Genomic DNA, 19,880 nt, shown 5'->3' on the forward strand with positions numbered 1-19,880 from the left:
TCCCTTGTCATGTGCTTGTTGATACATGATTTGCATGTGAAGAACAAATAAAATATGGACAAAGCCACAATGAGTTCTAAAAGCACACTTTGTTCCTCTGCATCTGTATGGACTGAGGAGGTGAACACACAAACTCTTGGCTTAGACATACAATAAACATTTGCCTAACAAAGACTCTAACAGAGTATTAGAACAAAACTTGCTTGAGGTTATTTGTCACAAGCAGCAGAACAAGTGGTATGACTGCAAAAAACAAGCTAATGCTCTAAACTCTCATGCGGTCTTTTAAAACAAAACAACAAAAAACTGAACAGGTCATACTACTGAATTGCCAGTAGTGAATGTTAGATCTAAGAGCCTGAGGTATGTGTATTGAGAAAGTAGCCTTTAAAAGGCTGAAATACTGAAATACAATTTAAATGTACTGAAAGGCAATGTTAAATGTGAGGTACCTGCTTCCCCTCGCAGAGCCTTCTCCACTGCCACGCCCCTCTCCTCCAGCTGCCTCTGTTTCTCCTCTACCTGCTCTAGCTGTCTCTGAATAATCTAAAAAACAGAAGCAGACTTGTAATCAAGGCTCTTATTTATCAGTTGATAATCTCTAATATTCTAGTCATTTTTCTATTTACTTGTTATGCCCAAAATGAACAGTAGTACCATACCTGAGCCCTGTGAAGCCTCTTCAGCTCCTCCTGCTTGGCCTGACGCCGAGCTGCCTTCTGGACCTTGCGTGTGAGCTTGGCGTTTAGCTCTTCCTCAGTGTATGTCTTCTGCAAACCAAAAAAAAAAAAGGAATGAAAACATGAACCGGAAAACGTGCAAAAAGTGCATTGAGAAGTGCAGTCAAGTGTGAAATGTGCAGGGCCGGTTCTTCACAAATTAGCATGTGAAATGATCAGTTACGACATGAGCACACTAAACCTTCCAATTACTTATCATTCGAGAATTTCTATATATGTGCATACTAGTGAAATGTGCACTTGTTCCCAGTTTTATAAAGCACAGATAATGCAGATAATGAGAAGTAGAAAACAGAAGACAAGTCTGGAGAGAGGTGGTGTTTGTGTCATCCATGTGTGTGGATTCCAGCATTCCGGAATCAGCCAAGCAGCAAATGTGCACCAGTTAAAAGTACAGTGTAGAATGTATATTAGCTGAAAGCCTTTTGGGGAAAAAAATCAAGTGGATAAAGATGTGGTTGCACCCACCAGTAGGAAAGGGGTGACAGAGGTTCATGCTGATAATGGAAGCTGTTAGTAATTCAGTAATACACTAACACAGAGACATGTGGATCACAGTAGGAGAGAGATGAGTAAAAGACCGGAGCATGCTCTGAGTGGGTGGACCAGTGCGAACGAACACACTACCTTCGTGGCATATGATCTCTTGAATGCCAATGCATGAGGAACATAAAGAGACTTGTTGGGGGATGAAAAAAAAAGAAAAGATAAAACACGGACAATAAAAAAAAACACAAAACAAATGGTGTGACTTAATGAGTTAAAAAAAATAAAACAATTTACCCATGCTAAAGTCCATAAGGTCATTAGGATGAATGTACATGTACACAAACTATATGCTTAAGCAGAGGTGCCAAAATATATTATTAGGTCAAATTCTGATCCTTTCATTCACCTAAAACATGAAGGACCAAGATTTGCTTCTGGTACAGTTTCTTTCACACAGTTGACTTTAGGTGACCAGTAACGCATGGTCTTGTGAGACAATAGAAACCAAGCGGGTGGGACTGTGGATTCTTTTAGTTACTGGTAGTCAAAATAGTTGGGGAGCAGTGTATTCTGAAGTAGTTTATCGTGCTGTTGTTCTTTACAATCTACGTTTCTTTATTGTTAGCATTGTTGGCACCTCTGCGTAAGCTATGATCGTTTAAATGAAATAAAACCATGAACACTGTGAAATTGCATGCTTAACATGAAGTCAAATGTTTAATCACAGACACAAGTGTTACACAGTCATTTACCGCTTTACTGCGGCTCGACTCTCGTACCCCCGGTTTATCACGGAATTGCGTTTGCCACATAACTAATTAGTCTCGCTGATTTTCCCGGCCTGTCGCGGATAGACCAAAAAACTTATAGGGAATTGTATGTTAAAATAATGACATTTATTAATAAAAATATAATTATAAATTATAAAATTAAGAAAAATATTAATACAGCACAGTACTGTATACAGAAAATATCATTTTTGGGGGTGGCGCCTGTTTATCGCGGTTTTTCTTTTATCGCGGGCGGTTTTGGAACGTAACCACCGAGATAAACGGGGGATTACTGTAATTTGTCTTGCAGAGCGTAACACATTAATAACAATTCTATTTACACAGCTGAATGTGCAGAGGCTGAAGGCTGCATCTCTCTCTCTCTCTCTCTCTCTCTCTCTCTCTCTCTCTCTCTCTCTCTCTCTCTCTCTCTTTCTCTCTCTCAAGCTCTCTCTCTCTTTCAGGCTGCAGTCACAACACTAAGACTGCATTAAGCCTTGTTTAATATTTAAATTTTAAACTTTGCTTTTTTATCTGAAAAATATAATTATAATTCCCTAATATAAGCCACAAACTACTACAGAAATCTACTACCCATCTCCAGTTGTCTTTAATTATGCTGCAGTAAATACTAGCTTCAACTTAGCTAAACTATCTTTAAATAAAGTTACTGCTTCCAACAAAAAAAAAAAAAAAAAAAAAAAAAAAAAAAAACATTCTCTAGTATTTCTTGTGTAGCTTTATCTAAATTTACTACTTATATCTGTTGGATCCTTGCCTTTACCCCTCTCCTATCTTTCCCATCTTTCATTTTCTTTCTCTTTCTGTTTCACCAACACTGACTCCCTATAGGTTCATGTGTTTTCATGAAAAGCCAAATACTCTATGAATGCGAAAAAACAATCCCCCCCAAAAAAACATCATATTTATTACTTACATCAGCCTTGGATTTCTGAGAAGATCTTTCAAGAATATCATCACAGGAGAGATCTGAGTCCTCGGAAAAACTGAGGGTTTTTCTTAAATGCAAATCTAAGCCAAGAAGAATAGCAGAATAGCATTTACACCATTTAAATACATCAAGCAATCAATAAATCAGTGTAATCCCAAACAGAATTCACTGCTCACCTGAGGACCTTGCCACAGGTGATCCTTTCTTCTTTCCCGAGTCCACTGTTGTAGAGCTAGAGGGTGTGCTTGGACAAGATTTGTCATCTTTCTTCTTTTTGTCTTTCTTGTAGCCAGAAAATACAGCTTTCCACAAGGACTTGTGTTTGGGTGGAGTCTCTTCAGTACCAGTGTGTCTTTCATTTTTTGCCTTCTTCTCTTTCTTGTTCTTACGTGGTGAGAAAAGTGAGCTACGTTTTTTACTCTTGCCTCCTGTAGAACTTTCTGATGAGGTGACAGAACTATCCACGCTCTTGTTTAAAGGTGAGGTAAAGAATCGGTCGGGAAGTGCCTCTGCCTGCTTTTTGCTCTCCAAAGCCTTTACAGCAGAAGACTTTGGAGAACTTGAACGCTTCTTGTTTTTAACAGCTACATCCGAAACGTTCCAGGCCACTTTGGCAACCGCACCCTTACTTGACTCAGATTCTTTCATTTTATTAATCTGCTTGGCCATGGCGTCTTTTAGAGCTTGACTTTTCACCGATTTCTCCCTCGCCCTCATCCGCTCTTCAGCAATCTCCTTGGCTTCAGAAGAAAACTGCTGGGGGCCTTTCACCGGTCTGGAGACAAGACCCCCCTGGATGTTGGGTTTCCCATTTTCAATAGCTAAAGCAAGGTGGAGAGGAGGCTTGTCCCTATTCACTCTGCTGGTGGGTGGGGTGTAAAACCTTTCCTGCATGCTTGTGTCAGGGGTTCGGTCATCATACGTGTCTTCCTCCACATCATCAGCAAATGGAATCTCGTCTACGCACTCTGCAAAAGACTTCCTCACTTCTTCTCGACGTGGTTTATTTGGCTCCTTTATCCTCATTACCACTGGGGGGGTGGTTCTGGGAGCAGCTACTGGAGCAGTCACAAATTTGCTTTTATTCGGACTGGTAGGAGTTTTAGCTTTGGGAAGTGCCTTTTTCACTTCAGGTTCCTCACTAGGTGAAGTTAGCTTCTCCCAAGACACTTGAGGTTTCTTCTTTGTAAGAGTAGCTGGCTCCTCATTTGGTGGAGGTGGTGGAGGACTGGAAGGAGGTGTGAGCATGGTGGAGTCAGAGTTGGTAATGCTGTCACAGGTATGCGTCTGACTCGTAGTGTTGCTATCATTTAAGCCCAGACCTGAGCTACTGCTTAGATCTTTCCTTTCTGAAATACTACTCTTGAGTTCTACAGGAGAGATTACCTGACCCTCAACAGTTATATTTAGTCTGTGGATTACCGTGCGGCCTGTAAATGCTGGCTTCTCTGAGATGGTCTCAGAGATCGGGGGTTTAGACAATATAGGATCTGCAGTAGGAGATTTAATTATGCTCTTCTCTAAAGCTTTGTTCCTTTCCAGAGGCGTGAGCCCTAAACTCCTCCTAATCTCAGCACTCTTCAGCCAGAACTCTTCAATGATGTCAGCCTTCTTGACTGGTGTCTCCACTGTGGAATCCTTCACATTCGGAGATTCTGTGGTTGTCCTCTCTGAGACAGGTTTTGCTAGAGGAGTAGAAGTTACAGCAGGGACTGGTTGAGTCCTCACAGGAGACCCTGAAGTGAAGGGTGACGAGGGCTCCTGGCATGGTAGAGGATGAGCACAGATTGGAGATAATGGGTTGGCTGACGGTGAGCACGCACAAGACTCGACCTGGACAGGAGATTTAGGGGTGCCTGTATCTGGAAAGGGCACTGGCTGGAAGCGAATTGGAGATGAAGCCACCACAGCAACAGGAGTATTTGGTGCCTTAACGTCAGGCGACAACGAAAGTACTGTTTTGGCATCAGGCAAAAAAGGTTCAGGAAAAAAGCGTGTCCCTGGCGATTTTATCAGCACTGGAGTCAACTTCTCTTTGATCTGGAGGAAGAAATATACATAAATAACTTATGAGGCAGCCTTGATAACTAGGTCCAATATCAAGACAACACTTTGGGAAATATCAGTACCTCTTCAGCAGGTGTACTTGGCTTTGGAATTGGAGTGAGAATAACATCTACAATGATTTCCTTTGGACTAACAGACACCCGTTCTTTATGCTCTGGAAGAATAAAGCAAATAGAAATTTAACTTTCTTTCCTAATGAGTTTTATATTGGACATTTTATATTGGATATCATACAGATACACTCCAAATAAACATTATAGCACACTGTTCCAGGTTTATACCAAAACCTACCAATTCTGGAAACTTGCTCTAAGCTCTCTGGCTTCACAGTGTCTACTGGAAGAAGCTCAGAAAATTCCACATGCTGAGAGTGAGCTTCTGCTTCTGCATCTGAAGGGATGTCTTCTAAGGCACAGAAAAACATGCTCAGTAAATACACATAAATCCCATTTGCATAGATGCTTTCCATCATTATTGTGACAAACCTTCATCCAGCTCAGTGCCAATGTCTGGGCTTCCTGCTTCAGCCTCAGGCTCTTCCTCATCCTCTACACAGGGCTCTGAGCCAGAAGAAGAAAAAGACAAATGGGGTCATAAGTTAGAAAGCATAAACCGGCCACCATCACCAGGATATATATTTATTATACATACACACATATACATATAATATAGATGCAAAATTAATGGTAAATGAAAATAAATAAAAATGTTAGGCATGCATATCATTTTAATGCAGAATAATGCAGAATGCAAATAAAAAAAAAAAAAAATAATAATAAAATACATTTTTGCCATGTTTCCCATGCTACAATGATCATTGCTTAGCTTTTGCACATGCTGATATCCATTTGCATGAATAGACAAATGGATAAGGCTCAGATAGCTGCAACTAGGGAGCAAAACGACCATGAAAACATTCAGGAGAAAAAACCTTTTCCACAAACCAGATGTATGTGGTCACACTGCTGTTGGACTTTATATAGACCTTAATGATGTCTATCTTCCAAACAAAACCATTTTAATTTCAACACATGGACTTACCAATCTGAAAAGGACCATAGAGTATCCAGAAAATGGCTAGTTTGTCGAGATTCAAATTAGTTTCAGAGCACACAAGTATACAAACGCATCTGCGTTGTGGTCCACTGAGATCTGGGGGTTTCAGCGATAAAGAATCTGCATTTATATCTATGTCATTAAGCAAAAGATATTGGACAGCAAGTTTCCTAATAAAAAAAGCCTGTCAAATGGTTTCTGCATGCAGAGTTAAATGAGAGCTTCTTCATGCAGCCAGTATATTCCACCTGTGTGGGAATACATCTGTGTCGCATGCTATGCTTTGCTTTGCTGCGTGTTTGCAAATGCAGAGAGGTAGTGTACAGTAGGAAAGCTGTTGCTCTGGTTTTAGCACTACCTCCAGACATGGAGTCCAGCCAGGCCCTGACAGCCTCGTGCCGCACTGATTTGTGGGAGGGGACTAAAACAATGAAATGAAAAGGTACACAATATATGAACTGCACAACAAAAGAAAGGTCAAATTGAGATGAAAAGCAAACAAAATTCTGGATGCGCCCCAGTGATATCAGGGAGGATGATGGATTAAAACCAAATCAACCACATCATAATAAAAAAAAGAAAAGAAAAAAAAGTTATATATAAATACAAAACACCACTGGTTGGAAAAGAAATACAAAGCAGTTTAGACACTGAAGAACAGAAAATGACAGCTTTTCCATCACACATGTGCGAGTCCCAGCAGCCAGGAAGTCCTCTGGAGTTGGTTACCTGTGCAGGAGCCAGGCTGGGTGTTCTGTGTGAAGAGTGAAGGAAGAGAGCCCGAATCTGAGCACTCCTCCTTTTCCCCCTCAGTCCGAGAAAACACAGGGTCCACTAGCTGCAGGCTTTGTTGAATTTGCAGGTTCCTGGCTGTTGCGGGTCATGATTTGAGATTTCGTTTGGAAAGTGTGACAATAGGAATGGAAGAAGAAAAAAGTCACAGTGGACACCGGGTGAAGAGTAACAAAAGCAGGATCAGGAAGGACAGATAGAAACAACAAAGAGATAAAGAGAAAAGGAACAGAAGACTTAATATAATAGTTTGTAAGAAATATAGCTTAAGAAATAGTACAAACATGCATGAATGGTCAAGGCTCCAGACTAACAAAAAAAAAAGGGACTAACAAAATATCTGAAAAATATTTAAAAAGTGAATACTCCCAAACTAAAACATTTGATGGTCCAGCCACATAAAATTTGTTACTAACAAATGTTATGTCTCAATAGTGACAACAGGGGAAACAGTAACTGAGTGATGAAGATGTTGGACTTTGGATTGGATGATCATGAGTTCAAATCCCAGCACCACCCATATCAAGGCCCTAAACAATCAACTGTCAGTGTATAGAAAAATGAGAGTCACTCTGGATAAGGACATCTGGCCAATGGCATTAATGCAAATAGTAAATTAACATTGTGTTGAGGTCATGGTTCTAAATAAGACATTACTTAAAATTTTTTATGTTTGGTTTTAAATTACCACTTCGGCTTTCTATTTCTTACTACAGCCAACAGACTCTGAACAAATCAGATATCTGTTGCATTTGAAGAACAAAATAAATGCATACTTTTCTGTCTACTTGTCTTTTAACAATCTTCCACTAAAACCACACCATTTGACAATCAATGTTCTATGCTGTAGTTGTTGAATGGTTGTGTAGTAAACCGTTGCGCTCCGAATTGTACACTCTTCCTATTCTCAAGGCAATAATCATAAACCTGACTGGAAAACTGGGCCATTCCATCACTATTTTCCTAAATTGTATATCAGTGGTATTAACAGCTGGATAAGAACTAAAGAACCAAGACATGGAAAAAATGGACGCTACTAACATTTATAATTTGTTTTATTTAATATATCTATGTGCTAAATAGATTACCGAAATAACAATGTTAATGTAGCTTGTGGAACATGCCTACACTTAGCTCCAATATCACTTGTGCCTTCTACCGGTAGGCCAATTTTTTTGTTTCTTGCTGTAAAATACAGAATCATTAATAGCCTACAGCAGTGGTGTCCAATCTTTTCCACAAAGAGCAGGTGTGGGTGCAGGTTTCCATTCCAACCAAGCAAGAGCAACACCAAATTCTACCTGTTTAAATCAAATGATTTTTATTTTAAATGACTATCAGGTGTTCCCTTGATTGGTTGGAATGAAACCCTACACCCACACCGGCCCTTTATGGAAAAGATTGGACACCACTGCTGTAGGCTATTAATGATTCTGTATTTTACAGCAAGGAACAAAAAAATTGCGAGTTTTAAGGCAGTACTTCTTATGCAAAGTTGCAGGATGATTCCGGAATAGTTATTCTGGAGCCTTGTCATATGAGGACTAACATTTGGAAGATAATCCAACAAATTATAAAAATACTCAATCAAAGAGCATTCAAACTTCACACATATATTTATAAAAAAAAAAAAAAATCAAGGTTACTCTGCAATTCATTTTGTATTAATATGACCAAATAATTTGGATCTTAGCACTGCAAACATGCTTAAATGAACTACTCAATTGTTAGACAACGAAACAGTAATTGGATGATTGCATTCCTTGTGTAAACCCAGCACAAATGAACAGTTTGATGAAAAATAGCGTTTATTCCTATGCTTTTGACAGACTCTTTCTTTTAAAACCTAAAGATCTTACAATTTGACTATATTTGGATAACGTGCTGTCAGAATTCACGTGAGTAAAAAAAAACAAAAAAACACTTAGAACCAAGACCAAGGCAGGTTACACGAGGGTAAGTTTTCTCCAGGCAGTGTTTTAGTTACCAAAGTGTATGTGCACGAGAGTGTGCTCGAACGCATCCACAAGCTGATATACCTTTAAAAGTACATGTATCCTCTTCATCATTCAGGTTCTCCAGCCATAGACCTGACTGGAGCTCCCTTTCCCAAGGGAAATACTCCCCTTCTGCCAGCCCACACAGTTACCCCAACATACACACACACACAGTGGTAGGATAGACAGGTGAACCAAACACACATGGAGAGGGTAACAAAACATTCACCCACACAAACACAGACAGAGGATTAAGAGGAAGAGGAAAGAGGGGTAAGCGGTGTATTCACAGTACAGGGTAACAGACACTATGACAGACAGTATGAACAAGCCCTTAGTCATTACCCTTACCTGCACACTTTCATGGCATCCTGATATTTAGTTTATGAAATCAAAAAATAAAACAGTCAATACCCTAAACACCTTCTCCAGAAATCGAATAAGTAGGTCTCTCCATGAAAGGCAAAACTGTCGAAAGCATGCAGACTGCATGAATGGAAAAGACTACAGAGCAAATATTTAATGTTTAAATAGTATAAACTTAGCACTCTGTGAAATACTGGTTTTGTTTCCTTTCTTGACTGATCTCGGTTCAATTTATAATCGGTGGAGAGATGACTGCTGACGAATTCAGTAAGTTTGTTGGCTAGATTTCTTGAAATGGAGATCTTTTTTAGATGTAAATATTTCTAGGCAATCACCTGTACTGAATGTGCAATCATCTGTTTTGATAATGATGTTAACACACAGGTGCACCGCAGACGTTTTGACTGACGGTATCTGAAAACATGCTGAACTGATTACGTCTGTTTCACTGCAGTATTTAAATATACAACAACTTGATCAAAGACTGTGTGAGAAAGTCAGTTATTAGAGAAACAGTTTTTCCTCTATTTTTTGAAATTTTTCGAATGATCTAAAGATTAAATGACAAGGACATACATAGAGATGGAATATGAAATGAACAGAGAAATGAGAGAAGATCGAACAGACAGACAACACAATCTAACAACACAATTTTTCCTCTCATGCCACCTCATATTTCTTGTGAACTGCTTTTGTTTAACCGCTTTTATTCGGCTTTGTGAAATGAACGAGCATTCGTCTGCACAACCAGTACACTGTTCTAAATCAAATCCAAATTGGTAATTAGTAAATAATTTGAAATTACCATCACTTGATTCTTCCTCTTCCTCATCCTCCCCTTCCTCCTCCTCCTCATCGTCCTCTTCCTCATCTCCCTCCTCTTCTTCATCCTCTTCCTCTATTTCTCCATCCTTCCTGCTTCCCCCAGCATCGCTGCCAGCTTTTAGTTTCGCGTGAAGCTCCACAGCCTCCTTCCATGGCACTCCACCGAGGTCAGAGGACGTGGGTGCAGCCAGTTCCTCACCCTCTTCCTCACCCTCTTCCTCCATGTCAGATTCTGAGCTACTACAGAGAGAGAGAGGAGTGTGTTATAAGTAGACTACTACTGTAGTTACCTAAATATTTGGTTCTGCAATAATATGGCTTTATCCTGGATTTACTCACTGGATTTACTCATTAGTAACAGTTCATGTCAAAATAAAGAAACACTAATTAAATAAATAATGTTAACTAAATAAATATAATAATGATTAATTCCCTGTTTATGTCTTTGTTATAAAAATAAAATAAAAAATAAAGTGCTATAGATTTTAGGCTGATAGCATCCAAAGTCTGAAACCTATAGAACCATTTATTAATTGATAGAAACTCAAAGCACTTTTGTACTTCGCTCTGGATGAGTGCACCTGCTAAATGCAGTAAATGTAACTTGTATACTAACCTGGAGCCCTCGTCCACATCTGTGCCTTTATCCAGCACGCTGCTGAGGTTGTGCTCAGCCAGCGTCTCCTCAGGCACCTCCTCTAGTTCCTCCTCTCTTTGCATGGACATCCGGTAGTTTTCCAGCTCAATGCGCTCAGGAGTCCCTTTAAGACGTTTCGCCACACTTGGCTCGACCACACCGTTCACCTCGGGAGCTGTAAGAGACAGCGAGGGAGAGGAAGTGATGCAGTTTAATTCAGATATAAAACATTGCTTCTGGAGGGACTGGAGTCTCTGGGGATTAATACTCCGAGTAAAATCACCCTTAGATTTTGTATCTATATTGTAAAATAAATCTAGATCAGGAAAGACTTTTCATATCAGATTTTTACATAATAAAATGTAAACAAAAATTTGGTTTGTATATATCTATTATATTATATTTGAGTATATTCTATTCTATTCTATTCTATTCTATTCTATTCTATTCTATATATATCCTTTGTATATAAGCATGTGATCTTTTTGCATGTATTTTTTTTTACATGTTGAAAGCATTTATCTAAGGTTTTTACATAACAGAAAAAGACAAACACAAGCCCAGAGTTAAAAAATGCACTGTATGTGATTTATTTGCCTACACCATTTAAATGCACATATATTTAGAATATTATGAAATTTTTTACATATTTGAAAAATACAAGATTTCAGCTACCTTGCCTTTTTCCCATCCTACAAAGCAATGTTTCATGATTAATGATGGTTTTAAAAAAAGGTAAAAAAGAAAACTAACAAAAACAAAACCTTGCATGGGTATTATTAATAAAAGCGTGACAACCCTGCACCAATAAAAATAAATATAAATAATATCTCACTATAACATGTATATAATGAACTGCATAATTACCAATAATTATGCATAAAACAATTCTTAAAAAATGAAAAGAGCGACGTGAATTTGCTGGTGAACAACATCTTCTGTTTAAATCCCAGTACAAATATATTTATAAGTTCACGCCTGTCACTGCTGGGCCCCTGAGCAAGGCCCTTTATGCTCAACTGCTCTGGATAAGGGCATCTGCCAAATGCAGTAAATGTAACCTAATCGTGCAGCATTTTAAACTACATAATTTAAACTACAGATATAAGTAAAGATACAGAAAGCAGTACTCTAAAAAATCTATAAGTATATTATTATCTATTTTATAGGCCTATTTGAAAGAGTTTAAATTACTAAAATATTTAAAAAGTTGCACATGTGCATATAATTATTTATATATATATATATATAGTGTTTATGTGTAAAATACATTATTTAAAATAATCTAAATCTCCAAACTCTATATTAAAATATCAAAATATTTAATATTTTTTCTAAATGTAAATGCTGAAGTTTCTTTAGCTGTTTTTGCAGATTTGTAGTCCAACAAAAGATTAAAAAAATGGGGTCAGAATGCATGAAGAGATCAGAAACACACACACACACACACACACACACACACACACACTCACACTCACACACACTCACACTCACACTCACACTCACACACACACACACTCACACTCACACACACACTCACACACACACACACACACACACACACACACTCACACACACTCACACACACTCACACACACTCACACACTCACACTCACACTCACACTCACACTCACACACACTCACACTCACACTCACACACACACACACACACACACACACACACACACACACACACACACACACACACAGGAACACAAAGGAAAAGACCAACAGGCTGTCTCTACAGGTGAAAAGCATGCATGGATGCAGGCTGTAGCTTGGCAATCAGCTGCTCCGATAGGACTGGGGAAAGGTAAAGCTTACAGAGTGATTCTATCACATACACATGATATAAGCACTACATCACAAGCTTCACTATTAGTCACAGGAATAGAACCACAATCAGGCAGGCACTAAATAGAACGATGTTTGAAGAAGAAATACAGCAACAGAAATATCTAGATATAAATAAGAGCTGCTTATAATAATATATATAATTATTTCTGCACTGTTTATCTGCATAGAGACCATGTGAGCAAAAAAAAAGCTAGTCAAAAGTCATACTAAACTTTATTCTCTCATTTTCTTTATGTTCAATCTATTTTCTACTCGAATGTGCTCATTCATTTGCTACATACAGCCTTCAAAAAAAAAAAAAAAAAAATAAAATAAATAAATAAATAAATAAATAAATAAATAAATAAATAAATAAATAAATCATTAGTACTAAGGTACTAACCTCTACTTTTAATATGAATCAAAGAAGTAATGGTCCTTACTTAACAAGACTAAAAGTTCAAAAAATATCCTTGAGGAGAAATCTCAGTGCCAAGCAGCAGTACAGTTATATAATTAAATACACACTATATATATATATATATATATATATAAAATAACTATAGATGCATCTTCACAATACATCTAGTGAAATAAGCTATGATATCTGTAACGTAAGGTTTTGCAGCTGATACAGAGACTTGCTGATAGAGAAAAGGAAAGTGCATGCTAGAAGATATTGAGCAGCAGGTTAAGAGTGAGGCAGGAGAACAGGTAGAGACAATAAGTAAAGAGAAAGGCTAAGGGACAGTGTGCAATCTGATGGCCAGTCCAGGACACGGTGCGGCGCAGCGAGCGCACGGAGCCCCCCACCCTGGGAAAGTGGCGCAGGACAGCAGCAAGAGAGGAAAGGCGGGTACCTGAGGGCCCACGCTCCACCGGACATGGATCCCCAGGGGCATCCACACTGGTTGCAGGTATCACTGGTACCTTTGATTCCTGAGGGAACAGAGAGAAAAATAAAACACAAATAAAGAAGCTTTCAAGTAGCCATTCCTGAAGTTTCACATCCAGGCTTCCTCTGGGTTCTCTGGAATGAGAGCATTGTGCTTCCAGTGGCAAATCAACTTTTATGACGAATTAGGAGATTTTTCTCTTCATGTAGCCATTCAGTTTCTCACTCGAATACAGCTACAATGTGTGTAAATGAAATTAAGTCAAACATTATTATCGGTTATCAGTTATGTTCCAATCCTGAACCTCTGGCTTAAATAGGTCTGGACACATCATCAGGTTTTAATTAATTAAACTGAATATGATCGGGACAAACTATCCAATCATGTTAAAACCATTTTGTTTAGCAGTAGATCCAGGACAGTTAGACTTGCTTGTCTTCTGCAACGAAAGCAAGTGCAATAAAAAATGTTGGAAAAATCTTACTTTTACTTTGCTGTGTTGACAAATGTGATTATTAACAGAAAAATGAAACATGTAGAACAAAAAATCTCAGGAAAGCATCATAATGTGTTCATATGCGTGTAAATCAAAGGCGCCCAAAATTTTCCCTACGAAGGGCCAAAAAACAAACTTGACTGAGGCCCCTCCAAAAAACAAAACAAAAAAAAACAATGTTGCATTACACCAAACTTTTAATTAAAATGAAAGCTGAATGGTCCTGCTCGTTTATGATTTCGTAATATTTAAAACGAAATAAATAAATAGAAAACATGACTCCAATCTGCTTTACAATGCACTTTCATTTTCAAAGTTTAAGTGCAGTGAAACTTATAGTCCGGTGAGAATAAATGTGCTATAATTTGCAAATAAATAAATTAATAATGTTCAATGCCTAATACAGCTATTCAGTGACCTCTAATGCGAGACATGACACTGGACTTTATTTTTTTCACCATGAGCCAACATCTCTGGTGCAAACAAACATCTCAAAACACGATAACGGCATTCATTTTTACCTTTGGCTGAAGAGGAGCAGCAGGGGGAGCAGGTCTCTTCCTCTGAGCCTGCCCAGACAACCGGTAACAGTAATGCGGCTTACAGTAAAACTTCCCTAAAACACACACACACACACATTTTAAGCAAAGACAGCTCTCTATACTTCCTTTCCAGTGCAATGTTTTGTACAGTTTTATTATTCTTCTTTTTTAATATGAGGTTTGAGTCTGCTTGCTGGTGTATTCGCTCTATGCACTATGCCAAGTGGGAAGTCGCTGGACAGTGTGCTCTGAAGGAGTGGTCAAAGCTGAAAATCAGGACTCTGTGCATGGGAACAATACACCAGTGTGTCTGAAGACAATGGAAATCTTATGATGCCACATTGTGAAAAAGTGAAAGGAGAACAAATAACTGGGAAAAATGAACAGGAAGCCTGATAATGTTAGAGATGATGAACTCTAATCACAAATGGACAGTGTTGTAATTGTTTCAAATGGCAGGTTTCATTTTGTCGTTTCAGTCGATGTAGTTTCACTTGCAGTTTACCTCACAAACAACAAAAAGCTTAAAATAAATCACAAGAGCAAAAAAGCACACCAAGTTTTGTTTTTTATACGTATACGAATTGTATTATATAATTCATGATGTCATACCATCCTCAACGTCAAAGGCGTAGGATGAGAGCCTCAGCGTGGTGCCGCAATAGTCACACTTGAAGCAGGTTCGGTGAAAGAACTTGCCCTCCGCGCTCAGGCGCTCCATCACATACACGCGCTTCCGGCAGAAGAAACACACATCGCTGCCTCCAATGTTCTGAGGAAACTCCTTTCGTAAGGAACCCTGCAGGAAACACATACAAATTTGTTACAGACATTGTATCTATGGTAAAGCTTTTGGCAGATCAGTTCTCCAGCTCAGCATTGAACATTAAATAAGACAAGCTCACAGAATAGAAGAACGATTTGCGGTTAGGTATTATTAACAGACAGAGGGAAAGAACAAAGAGTGAAGGGGTACGATTTCTGAACGTGTCACTGTAATAGCAGAAAGGGCACAGTTAGTACAGGAGAAATTGGTGTAACAGGACAAAGTCCGTTAAGTTTTTTTATTTTATCTATGCGGCGTGCGCTCACGCGTGCTAAACGACGACATCAGTACAACACCCAGAATTCTTACCAATTCCCTCTTATCAAGACGGCTCCAGCGGTCCTCCTGAGGCTGAAGCTGATTGGCTATTTGCTCAGCCAACAAGCTCACACCACCTGTATACATCTTTATATATTGCTAGAATGGAATAGGTATAAAAGAAAAATGAAGAAAGTAAAAGAGAAGAAAAATTTGTGGTGGGAATGAAAAAAAAAAAGGAGAAAAAAACAGTGTTTGCAGCCAGATGGTATAATTAAGATTGTGTGTTAAAAAAGGGGTGATTTCAAGTCCAAGTGAAGCAAAGGTGTGTTTGGTTGTTTACGTGTGTAGATAAGACAAGGCACACTGTGCAAAAAAACCAAGAAAACACACCAACTCAAATTTGTTTGTGGTAATCACACGTACAGAACATTTCCTTTTAATGCATAAAACTCATCAGAGCAGTAGATTTATTCACGCTCAGCTGAAAAAACAGGCTTCATGGCTGTATTTTTAGAATGCAGGATACTTTTTTCACACAACACAGACGTCCATATTCAGTATGCATACACAAGTTAGTCTATTAGATTCCCAGTCAGTAAATAGAAAGCAGTGCACAGGCTGGTTCTCCTGCGAAAGTGAATGTGGGAGTGAGTCGATGACAGAAACCCACAGCCACTCGAGCAGCAGGCTACCTGTCGATTCAAGGAGAGCGAGCTGAGCTGGGGATCAGTGGACATCTCCCGCTTTCTGTGCCACTGCTCAATAAGAAAACGTGAGGGCTTTTTCTTTGGCTCCAAACAGAAAAGAGAGAAAGAGAGGGAAGGAAAAAAAGTATTAAATAACAGTAGAACATGGGGAAAAAGTAAAGAACAGCAGGTGGAAAGAACAAATGGGATCCTGTTCTAGAAATCACTGCATGCTTCATCACTATGCAGGGTATTACAGTGTGGCTTTGCAGATATATCATTTAAATAGTGGCACCACTGAGTGGCATTTGAAACGCAGCAATTGGGCGCGAGGGTTCACCTTAGGTGTAGCAGGCTTGTCTTTGAACAGAGAAGCTAACCTCTCGGCTCGTTCCTGGATGCTAGGGATGTGTATAGGCACTTGATCGTCAGAGTGCAATCGCAAACTCTGTGTCTCCTGTAGAACAGAAGCAAGCCGTGGTCACTATATGAACTGTAAAACTGTGGGCTGTAAATTAGCTTCACAGCAAGCTGCGCTCAAAATATCCAAAGCCAAGGTCAGGATATGAATGCATGTCAGAAACGGGGTTCATGCACAGCAGCCATGCTGTACCTCCTGTTCGGGTTCAGGGGAGGAGGGCGGCTGGCCGGGGTGTAACCCATGGCTCAAAAGCCACTGCTGAAGAAAGAAGCGTGATGGCTTTTTTATCGGCTCCAGTGGAAGAAAAGGGAAAAAAAGAGAGATATAAGAGTCAGAAGGAAAAATAGCAGAAAGAAGAATAGGCTTGGCGTTAGCGAAAAGCTATGTTTTGTCAAATATACTGTATAGAAGTATCAAGTAGGGATTAAATGAATCTGGTTGCAGAAAACGTGGTCAAATCTAGAAGTCTTTGGCTTTAGAAGGACCCTTAATGGTTCTGTGTAGAAACCAGCAGAGGTTTCTCACAGACAGTGACAAGCTCTTCACTAATCCAAGAATCTTTTTTACACAATAACCTTGCTCTTCAAGACATTCCCACTCCAGCTTTACATTGCTATCATTGCATCTTCATCAACAAAATTCTTTTGTGAAGATCAGGATTTGAGTGAAATTTGTTTACAGATGATTTGATGATAGTTCTCTATTTTACTATAAACAGTCAGGCTAAGAGAAATGCCAGGTTTTATTCAGCTTGTATGTTTGATGATAATTTTGTCCTGCTTGAGGTTTGAATTCGGTTGGCCATGAGAAAAGGGGATGAGGACAAACATAGCTGTAGTTAGGTCGTGTCAAAGATGTAAGTCTTTTTTATCAAAAGTATTGCTAAAGTATTGTATTTCTAAAGTATTGCTCTACCTGGGGTTTGTCAGGCTTGTGGGACCGCCCTGTAAACTTAGCATTTAGCATCTCAGCTCGCTCCTGAATGTTTGCGAAATGGACAGGCTCCATATATCTTAACTCACTTTCCTGTGGACAAAGTAAGTGGGGGCACGAAGAGAACATTTGACCTTATTCATAATTATATCCCAATTAACATAAAACAGGATTCCAGTCAAGCAAGCAAATAGGCAGTCTCAATACTAAAGGAATTAGTGGTCATGCTCTGCAACCATATCCGTGAAACATTCATTTGCAGAAATAAGAAAACTAGAGAAACTGAGGCTGTGAGTGTCATGCCATTTTTTGCATTTGCCAATCTGCATTTGTGTACATAATCGTGCCACTATTATTATTATTTTCTATTTCAAATTCGCATTATTTTAAGGATGCTTTAGGAAAATTAGCATTTACAAACAGGTTTATATTTAAACTATATGCATTTCCAAGCAGAGGAAATTGATTATGATCAATAAGATCAAGAAACCAATCAAAACTCATTTCTATAGATTTTTATATTTCCTTTCACAATATCAGACCATCACTTCCCCTTAATACTCCTTGTAATAGGGATGCGCGGTATACCAGAACTGGAAAAATACCGGCATATATTATAGTTTGAACGGGCAGATATCAGAATATTTCTGAATTCGATATTTCATACGCTGCTTTTCCGAAATTCACCTGCTTTTCAAATTGCTGCAAAGCCGTTAAAAGCCTGAAAAAATATGCACACGCATTAGCTGTGTTACTTCAGTTGCATTTCCTGGAAGATATTTTGAGACATTTTGTTTGCACTGAAAAGATTGTATCACTTGAATTACTACTTCAGAGATATATATATATATATATATATATATATATATATATATATATATATATATATATATATATATATATATATATATATATATATATATATACACACATATACATATACAGTGGTCTTCCAGTAAAAATCTGTGAATTCTGGACACACCCCCGGAGCTTCTATGGTACCTTAGTGAATTAATCTAGACATTATGTCACTTTAATACAATAATGTTATAAAGATGTTTATAAAATTTGTTATTGAAAACATAGTTTAAAATGTTATTCCTAACATTTCTGAACATTTGGTCTCGCTCCGGATTCCCGCAAATTTATAGATAATTCGAACTTGCTGTTAGTTAGTTTCCAAATGAGAACCCGCGGATTTTCCTGAGCTGTGAGTTCCGAAACACAAATTATCGGGGGTTGACTGTGTGTGTTGTTTTTTTTTTTTTTTTTTTTTTTCCCCCAACATCAAAATGTAACCCATGTTATGCTCCCTGTAGGTGTTTTTGTTAAAGTTTTTTTGTTAAAGATATAAATCAATTTTACTATTATTAATTTTACAAATATGTTCTTTTTTTTTTTTAATAATTGTTTTTAATTCACTTATCTTTTAAGGCTGGTTATTTGTCACTTATGGTATCGTACTTAAGACAAAATTACGGTATTGTGCCATCCCTACCTTGTAAGCAACTAAACTACAACAAGCCCCTGTATTTTTTCCTGACTATGTGTGGGGGTAATGTAAATGCAGCAATAAACTAAACTCCCATACCAAGCACACAAGCCATTTTCACACATTATTTCCAATAAAAACCCATGCTCTAATCTAGGTTACTCTGTAAGAGAATGTCAGATGATCCAGGACATCATCGTCACTGTCATGTTCATCTACCAGCAGTTGGTGAACATTCTTCTGATGACACAAACATTATGTCCTGTTTGTGAATAAACCTGTCTGTTGATATATGTGTTTCCCAATCACTCTAAATGACATTTGTTTTAGAAACCTGCAATGGTCTTACATCCATACCCTGCTGGAATATTTAACATGCAGCAGGTAGAGGCTGTACTTCGCCAAAAACAATTATTAATATTAATTATAAAACACATAAATTGTAAAATGGTGCATTTGGGTTAAACACCACATTTTATCAAGTGAGTGTGTTAATCAGGACTGATGAATAATTAATGCGAAACAAAAAAACTTCAGTCAAAGATTTGTTAAGGATTCAGAAAGAATATCCAACACGAGGTGAAAAGAGAGGAGGTTAGGTAAAGTAAATGCGGCGAAGAGCTCAGCGCTGTGCCGAGTACATGGTACATAGCTTCACCTGTGTGTGTGGAGAGAGCGATGGAGAGGAAGATGATGGAGGAGGAGGAGGATAGAGCAGAATGGTTTTCTTAGGGCAGCTCCGCAGGCCGTCGCTGCTTCGGCTAGCCTTCAGAGAGACAGGAGAGGAGCGAAATGTGCCA

At 38.5% G+C, this 19,880-nt stretch overlaps 1 protein-coding gene across 50 annotated transcripts in view; it reads right to left on the minus strand.

Moving 5' to 3' along the window:
• mical3a (microtubule associated monooxygenase, calponin and LIM domain containing 3a) overlaps window positions 1–19,880 on the minus strand; it is a 101,116-nt gene that overhangs the window by 11,302 nt on the left and 69,934 nt on the right. For 10 of the 50 annotated variants that reach the window (XM_083551868.1, XM_083551831.1, XM_083551867.1 and 7 more), the window contains 23 exons: window positions 19,739–19,846; window positions 19,243–19,320; window positions 17,571–17,681; window positions 16,848–16,946; window positions 16,575–16,691; window positions 16,241–16,339; window positions 15,597–15,704; window positions 15,074–15,260; window positions 14,441–14,535; window positions 13,388–13,466; window positions 10,671–10,866; window positions 10,035–10,294; window positions 8,906–8,995; window positions 6,804–6,944; window positions 6,433–6,495; window positions 5,504–5,578; window positions 5,310–5,423; window positions 5,081–5,172; window positions 3,128–4,991; window positions 2,937–3,031; window positions 1,368–1,418; window positions 663–770; window positions 453–546 (listed from right to left, as the gene is read on the minus strand). In XM_083551868.1, the coding sequence (XP_083407994.1) occupies window positions 453–546; window positions 663–770; window positions 1,368–1,418; window positions 2,937–3,031; window positions 3,128–4,991; window positions 5,081–5,172; window positions 5,310–5,423; window positions 5,504–5,578; window positions 6,433–6,495; window positions 6,804–6,944; window positions 8,906–8,995; window positions 10,035–10,294; window positions 10,671–10,866; window positions 13,388–13,466; window positions 14,441–14,535; window positions 15,074–15,260; window positions 15,597–15,704; window positions 16,241–16,339; window positions 16,575–16,691; window positions 16,848–16,946; window positions 17,571–17,681; window positions 19,243–19,320; window positions 19,739–19,846 (4,324 nt within the window). The remainder of the gene's footprint in view (window positions 1–452; window positions 547–662; window positions 771–1,367; window positions 1,419–2,936; window positions 3,032–3,127; window positions 4,992–5,080; window positions 5,173–5,309; window positions 5,424–5,503; window positions 5,579–6,432; window positions 6,496–6,803; window positions 6,945–8,905; window positions 8,996–10,034; window positions 10,295–10,670; window positions 10,867–13,387; window positions 13,467–14,440; window positions 14,536–15,073; window positions 15,261–15,596; window positions 15,705–16,240; window positions 16,340–16,574; window positions 16,692–16,847; window positions 16,947–17,570; window positions 17,682–19,242; window positions 19,321–19,738; window positions 19,847–19,880) is intronic. The other 40 variants (XM_083551865.1, XM_083551837.1, XM_083551826.1 and 37 more) reach the window with 32 other exon arrangements.

This window comes from Silurus aristotelis (assembly GCF_946808225.1).
Source record: "Silurus aristotelis genome assembly, chromosome: 10".
Classification (NCBI taxonomy): Eukaryota; Metazoa; Chordata; class Actinopteri; order Siluriformes; family Siluridae; genus Silurus; species Silurus aristotelis.